An 8333-nucleotide genomic window follows, 5' to 3' on the forward strand; every position below is an offset into this window, starting at 1 on the left:
ACTATGTACCTAATTCTAGAGTAACACATTAAAGGTGCTTTGGAGACATTGCCTGGAGGGRATCTCCTCTCGGGGCAGCTGCTGGGCCAGCAGGGGGAGCGCCCAACCCGCATGTGGGGCTGTGCTGCTCTGAGGATGATGCAGCAGCCCCTACAAAAACCCCAGCAGCAGCTCCAGCTAGGGAAACCTGCAGTTTTCCTCRGAGATCAGAATCTGGCCATGTAGTAGTTTAAGTAATTTTTTTTTTCAGTTTGAAAAGCACTGCCAGCAGTACAAGCCACAAATGCAAGGGTGCATACCTTCCAGAGCAGCTCACACTCCCGCTCTTCCAAGGCCTTCTTGTGTCTGGTGGTCACAACTTTGACTTCAGACTGTACCACCTTCGCTTTCATCTCAACTTGCTCTGCCACAGCCTGGGCCTGCTCAATGCTCAGCTGGGGACAAAAAAAGACAAGCACACTTGAGGCTCAACCAAACCAACTAAGCCTGCACAGAAATACCCCCTGAAAGAGTATGAAGTTAATCAATTTTAAARGAAAAAACAAAGAACAAATGGTTATTAGTGAAAAGCAGTCATAGAGTTATTCACACCTTGAGTAGAGACCGAATTATTTCTAATAAAACCTTGCAAAGCTAGTATTTTAAAAACATTCTGTAGCAGTTTTCTGCCAATAGTTTCCTTGAAAAATCCATTGAGGAAAGGAAAAAAAAATCTTTAAATTGCTCTCAGTTTCACAAATTATTACAGAAAGGGGGCATAAAATCACACAAAGAACAAGCAAATCTGAATGATCACAGTTCCCAATGGAAAAGATTCAATAGCAATGGCTGAAATTTTTTTCAACACCTTTGTCATACAGTGAACCAGCAGATGAGGTTGTGAATCTCAAAGATACTAACTTACTAGGCACAAAATTCTAGAACAAAATGATGGCATGTGAAGGYATTCAGCCCAAAAAAAGAGGGTGGTTCTTACCAATGTATACAAATACTCACAGGGAGGGCACTGAGAGGGCAGAGCCAGGCTCTTTCCAGGGGTGCCCTTTGACAGRACCAGAGGCAACAGGCACAAACTGAAACACAGCTTCCCTCTGAACATTAGGAAACACTTTTCTTTTTCTTCAGAAGTGCAGGCTTAATTAAGTGAGCAGTAAAGCAATTCAAAGGCTTTGCTGTATATTCAGAGCCTTCTGGAAGATGTCCTCAGTTCAATTCTACACGAGGATGTACCAATCAAGAACCACCCCATTCAACCATCCGTGAATTATCCAATGTGACCCTATAATCCAGAAAGTTAGATTGTCTTTGTCATCTTTCACTCGACAGTTGTTAGTACTTTTGAATTCTCAGTTCAACAGCATCTAGTTTATGCCAACAATTGGAATGCTAAAACATAAAAACTTAAATACAGCGTCACTTGGACATTTTCATTCCAGATAGTTAATTTTAAGACAACTAGTCTGAATTAGACTTATTCTTGCAGGTCATATAGGAAGATCCTTTTCTAAAAGTGAAAAGGAAGACTAACTTAGCCAGTTGATTGCTCTCTGGAGACAAGTTGAAGACAACCCTGACAAAATCAAACAAGTCAACATTTCTATCTTTACTCCAAAGAATTCTCCTGCAAACTGTCAGGGAAAAACAGGAATCCTATTGACAGCCAGCCTACAGCCCAGGGCTCAAGAAGAGGAACAGGTCTTTCAGCTCTTCCTCCTTCACAAATTCCTGGAGTCACCTTCACYACAGTTTTAACAGGGAATGTCTTCAGGCTCATAGACAGACTGTATATCCCAGTCCCACTGGAGGCTGACCTGACCTGCCCTCTTCACAAAGTTTCTGGCAGGTGAACTTAACAAAAAAATAAAATCTCATTACAACATTTGGCAAACCACATGAAGACATGAAGTCCCAACTGGCCATGGATTAAGGCTTCATAAAAGCTAGTATGCTTCAGACCTAGCTGGGAAAGGCCAGGTGTAAGAATATGGTGTCTCTATCATCTCTCCTTGGCCATTCAAATACAGAACCTGCCCCTGTTGCAGGGTAAAGTATGCATTCCTTCCAAAACAGACCTGGATTCCCATCAAGTACAAGAAAACACCTTCCTTCTCTTGGAAAGAGAAAGAGGCATCGCCTTGAGAAGTGTTAGGGAAACTACCCATTCATACTTTAATTTTAACAATCACATCTGTGAAAGCATTAAAGTCTTTATTTACTTATTTTTGCTTTTTGCACAGCAGTAACCATTTAGGACCACGACCTATGTACATGCCTGCCTTATTATACCTTAGAGGTGAGAGTAATCCCAACTTCCCTCATTAACTCCCACTAAAACCAAAGTCYACCTTTCAAGAACTCCATCATAGCAGGAGTGGCAGCAGTTCCCTGTGGATGCTGTGATSTTTCAGCTGCAGGAACCAGTTATGGTAGGGCAAGTAACAACAGCACAAGGTTGTCTACAAAATACTCATGTCAGCATCGGGATTTATCTTCACTTGCCCAAGTATGAACAGCACAGATCAGTGAGGGATGCCCAAAATGCTACGACTGCGATATCGTCCAGGACATTGGTGAAGTTTTGGTAAAAATCAGAGGATTCTGCACTCTGCCCAAATAAGCTAGAACAGCCTAGGAAGGCTGACCAKCATCAAAAATGCAGATGWATYATGAGGGGAACAGCAATAGGCAAGWTCTGTATMTGAAGCAAAGGCAACTTTTGGGAGCCTTCTTCACATGGAAACCCCTTGATCACTTTGATTACCCTAAGATGTCAGAGTTCTGCCATGAAAACTCACTCCTGCTGTTCTGCAGGCATTTCCTGTGCGGAACTTGTCTCAGAGAGGTCAGCTTTTTAGAAAACATGCTAAACAGCAGCGCTTCTTGTTCTGGTTAGACACCATAGAATCTTTTTAGCAAAAAATCCTTGTGAAGGAAAACAGCTTTTATAATGCTCTCTCCTTGTGGTATGCCATAGTTTTTCCATTGCTAGTGAATTAGATGGTCAGCCAGTTCACACATTTGGGAGACAGAAGGCAAGGCCTGTGTTTAGCCAAGAATTGTGCTGGATTATGGAATTTGAGGTGGAGAACAACTGTTTTGTTTCCTGCTGTTGGCCAATACAGTAAATCATCTGTTTGCAGCTGTACCTTCCCACTTGTGGCTTCTCAGGAGTCCAAAGATGGCCAGAAGCACTCCCCATTCCATCAGAAATGTCACCAGTACCTTGTGTTTGTTAAAAACAAGTGAAGGACTTGGCAATGCATCTTGTAACCCTTAGGGCTGAAACTGGTACTCCCAATTCCTCAAGAGTAGAACTTGGGTAGCAAAAGTCCTTGTGCAGGTGACCTGTTCCAGTCCTTGTGCAGGTGACCTGTTCCAGGAAACTGCACACAGAGCTCCCAGTGAGGCAGACAAATGTCTGCAGCAAGGAAAGCCATGCAGATATCCACCACTAGCTACTGCTGGCAGCACATTTCAGTCTTGAGGAAAAGATGAAGTTGTATTGGAAGCCGGGTGCCCTTTGCAAGCTCCCTCTAGGTGGACACCTCTGTGAGCTCCCCTTCGCCTACATTTCACCACCTGAGGGAAAAACTAGTGATGATCTTGCTACAGCAGCTGCAGCAACTGATGGTACAACACAAACCTATAAAGAAATCAACTGCAAGAGTCAGAAGCAGCAAAGCAGCATTACAGAATTTGGCCGTGCTTCTGGATATCTCTGCTGACTACAGAGGGCCCCAAATCAGGACTTGCCATTCTGTAGAATTGCAGGTCTCAGTAATTCTTCATATTTTCTGTCTTCTGTTGAACAGCAGGAACCAGAACCTCAAATTACAAAAAACTTTCTATAATCTCATGTTTACCTCAGTATTCCTGTGGAACATGTAATGTTGTAGGCTCCCAAGTTTCCACTAGTGCTGCTTTTTTGAACAAAAGAAAAAGAAATGACTAGAAGCATACAATGCTCCAGAAGAAAGAAAAACTGTTACAAAGCTTGTGTTCTGAAGAGCTGCCACAAAGGTCCTGATGCCCTTGCTGTGTGGTTTCCGCTGTCTGATACTCAAATGAAATCAGTATGTCCCTAGTTATGTCCACACAGTTATTCCAAGATGCTAACTCATGTCTCTGAAACAGCAGAGCCTCCTAATCCAGATGCTGAGCCATGATGTCAGATTACACCAGTTTAGTCACAGAATTTATCCAGCTGAACCAACAGCAGCACAACACCCCACCATGGCAGCACCGTGAGATACATAAAGGCTGCTTATGGTAACTGAACACATTTGAAAAGGTCACTAGGATTCTTTTGTTCCATTCACCTACCCAAAAATGGGAGGAAGGTACTCCAGGCATTAATTACAATATTTAAGTTTCCCAATCTCATGTTTTCCAATGAAGGTGCAAACATCTGGAGAGAAAATTTAAACCTAAAAGCAAATTTTTGTTCAACTGAGGAATTATTCAGTATTTCAGGGGTGAATGGACCCTGGAAGGTATTGAATAAAGAATATCAAACATAGACTTTCATATCTCAGTATGGAGGATCTACACTTTAACCATTAAGGAATGTAAGACTAAGTTAACCCTACTTAGAGGAGAAAAAACAGCTGAGATGCTACTTCTCTGATAAACTTCTCTCTGGCTTTAAAAGCACACTAGATTAAAATAAAATATTTAAGGAAACTTTTTGATATGTCTCAAGTTAGCTCTTTTCCACCAAATGGAAAGTGTTCTAGTCATAAGTGGTTTGTTTGAGTTCGTTAAGGTCACAAAAAGATACGGTGGGCTTGTTTCACTGAACTTTCCCAGTTACTTATCACTGTTTGAAAGCAGAATAAAACAACCAGGATATAACAGTTGGCTTTCTCCAGCACCAAGAACTGGATACAAACTTCCTAATGTTCTTATGCTAGAAATATTAACTGGAAGATCCTACATAGYTGCAGTAAAAGATACTAGGATTAACAAGTTTAGCAGTGAATTTSCAGTAATACTGGTTTAAACTAGCACAAATCGCAGTAGCTGCAACAATTTGAAGGTTTCAGTCTAAGGAGTGTAAAACACAGACATGTTCACCTGAAGTTCTTCACAAAGATAATTTTAAAAAAAGCTTTGATGAAGGCAGGGCTATAGGCCATGTTAACTCTTGCCAGATACAACCAAACAATCATTTTGGTTTGTACTGCAAGAACAGACTTCTTGCCTACAGTTTTAGGCAGAACAGTAGTTTGGACAATGACACATGTCAAATCCATCTTCCCCAATAGCCATCTGTTCATACGCTGTACTAAGGAACTCACTGAMATACCATGCTGAAACAGTAACTACAAGTACGAAGAAATTCAGCCTCTTGATACAAATTCCAGCTTTAGAAAAGCACAATYGACTCCATTTTGTTGACAAAGCTTCATTTCAGATTCTCAGACCTGCAAGAAGCCTGACTTCAAAGCCATGCACAAGGCTGCCTGAGCTAACTSAATGTGACAACCCCAAAACGATCCCTCGCAGCACAGCAGTGCCATCCTTCTCAGGTATCGGCCTCCCAGCAGCACAGATCCATATGGCAACCCACAGGGAAGCTCCCACTGAAGGGCAGAGGCTCAAGGCAACAGATCAGCTTCCTCCTCTGGCCAGCTGAGTTTCTTACAGTACCCCCTCACCCCCCATCAAGGTGTTAATCTATTTCATACCACCTTCCTCAAAAATCTAGGAGGGAAGCTCCTAAGCCTTTCATGACAGCAGATAAGAGAGCAGCTCCCACTATGTTCTGCACATGATCAGTCTCACTGGGCAGGGAGAAGCTTGCATGCTCAAACACCCCAGCAAAACCAATTACAGGCTCAGCTGTGGAAGAATTTATTTCCTTTTCCAACAAACCCGCTTTTTCAGACGTCTGAGATGAAAAAGTTAAAATGTATTTTAACAGGTCCACCTGGAAATTGACYCTAAATGGACACAAGCACTCAGCGCTTTACTGTTCTGCAAGTGCATTAGGTTACACACATACATACATACATATATACAGTTACACACGTATAGATGTATTTTAAGAAGGTGACATTTTGAAGAAGCCATCTATCTTTCATCATAACAGATTTACGTTCAGTTTGTGACCTAGTCCTTGGAAAAAATTCTGAAAGAAGACAGCTAAGTGTGCACTTTCATGAGGTAAAACAAGGCAGCGGGACACGCTCCCCATGTAGRAAGGCAGCAGTCCTGATTCCTCCCACACCATTAATCCAGTGTCAGCTTTGGCTTTCATATCACCCTGTTAATCAGAGTCTCTGAAAAGGCTGGAAAAGTATCCCAGCTAGGAGTACAGCATTCCACTGAAATGAGAAAGAGGTCCTACCAGCAACTGAGTTGGATGTTTCTGCTTCATTCCCTGGCACCACCAACAGTCCTTGTTGCACTGCAGTGAACCAGCCAGGCAGCTGACCCAGCCAAAAAGTAAACCCACAGAAAGGCTACCCTTTCAGCTGGATCAGCTCACCACACAGGCACAAGTTCTCACGTTAGAGACAGGCTTAGGAATGCAGGCCAGGACCACTGTAGCACAACGAAGCAGGATGAACTTTCCATTGCTGCAGAAATTTCACTGAGGGAAAAAAAGCAAGCCTCTTGCTCTTAGGCTTGTCATTTCTTACAGAGGACTTCAACTTCCTGGAAGAGTGAGGTTTGGACTCTTCTGGAGTGACAGACTACATCAGGCTTCAGTGGATCAAGAGGTTGAAATGTATCCCAACTCACARCATTTTTTTTAAGTCTGAAAAACAATCTTTCCTCCAAAGCCACAGGAAGAGCTTAAATAAACATTTCTTCCTAAAAGCCTTCAACTTTGGTTAACCAGATACTCTCCAGCCAGTTGACTCATGGYTTGATTTCCTCTCTCCTGCAACGCCCTTCGAATTCCACCTTTTCCCATTTAGTCTCAGCTACCCCTCCTCATCCATCCTCAACATCTCCTGTCAGGGGAGCTATCACTTTCAGAGCCTATTAAGAAAGAGTTTCCAGTACAGCAGCATGAATCAGTCCCACTAMGGAGTGTTACTACAATGTATAACTTTTCAAGCCTCTTAGAACTCCAGTCTTGTGTTCCTCACATTACAGCTTGTACTGGCATTTATTTAATTCTCCATTGACTATTTCCATACTTTTAAGTATGGAAAACCACTCAAGCCAATTTCTTTTAATTCAGAGACTACTTATTTTAGGGTTTGTTTTAAATTCATGCTGACATGCTGTCTCCTCCCTAGGATAAATATATARCTTCACAGCCATATTGTCCCAAGAACGAGGAAAGCTCCATGCAAACTTTTGAGTTGAGCACCTCTGCTTTTAACAGCATCACATGCTCTTCTASTTGCTGCTGATGTTGCTTCAGGAGTAGCTGGCTTGAGCTGAACAATCTTCCCATTCCTGCACAYAAGTTGCTCAGTGAATACTTCCAAGGCAGCCTCTTAGCTTGGGTGGGCAGAAGCCAGACCAGGGCAAAGCTGCACAAGGTAAGTTCAGTATAGCTGCTTGTTTGAGTTACATGAGCACAGCCAGTACAGCAAAACTTTTACCTGCACCACYAAGTAACAATCAGCTCACCACAATGAGCCTTCAGCATAAAGGCCAGGAAAAAAACAGGAGTGAGCAAAGTAAACGCAGTGGGAAGAAAATCARGCACAGAACCATTTATGCAACAGTAGCAGAGTGGTGCTCCATGATCTCCTGCTAGTTTTTTACTCCAAGAAACAGTCCTTAAATGATTTAGCTGCACCAGTCAGATGATTAAGGGCCCTGGAGGTCAAAAGCAGTAATTTAATTACTAACAGACAAGCCCTTGTCTAGGACAGCCTGGAGAAATTCAGAACACTGCACTAGTGATGGTCTTTAAACTAGTGTAATTCCGTCCTTCTTGCTTATTTTGGGGATGTATGAAATGTTTCAGTATGGATACTGCTGAAGAGCTTTATAACCCAAGTTAAAACAAATCTTGGAAGATGCAATGTTTTGCAGGATTCTGTCTGAAAACAGAGTTTAAAGTCAGCCATCCAGCTCCAAAAACTTGATGTGTACTGTCCTAGTGTACACTAGTGTAAACAAGTGTAAACACTAGTGTAACAAGTTAACATCACAAGCTGAAGGAGATGTCAACTACTGTTTACTATCTATACCAACATAAACTACTATCATTCCACTGGTGCAAAGACTTAATGAGAGACTAATTAGTTGCTCTTGTCTCACAGAACAAGCTTAATTCCCTCATTTACTTAGAAACAAGCAGCAGAGGAAGGACAATGAGCTTTGGGTTATTTTAAATATTGTTTGTACCCTGCATGTGC

At 42.2% G+C, this 8333-nt stretch overlaps 1 protein-coding gene across 1 annotated transcript in view; it reads right to left on the reverse strand.

Moving 5' to 3' along the window:
- TRIM71 (tripartite motif containing 71) overlaps positions 1-8333 on the reverse strand; it is a 54781-nt gene that overhangs the window by 4231 nt on the left and 42217 nt on the right. The window contains 1 exon segment of the mRNA XM_057372682.1: positions 300-434. Within this exon segment, the coding sequence (XP_057228665.1) occupies positions 300-434 (135 nt within the window).

The sequence above is a fragment of the Malurus melanocephalus genome, unplaced genomic scaffold (assembly GCF_030028575.1).
Source record: "Malurus melanocephalus ecotype Western Australia unplaced genomic scaffold, MMel_1.1 scaffold_177, whole genome shotgun sequence".
Lineage (NCBI taxonomy): Eukaryota > Metazoa > Chordata > Aves > Passeriformes > Maluridae > Malurus > Malurus melanocephalus.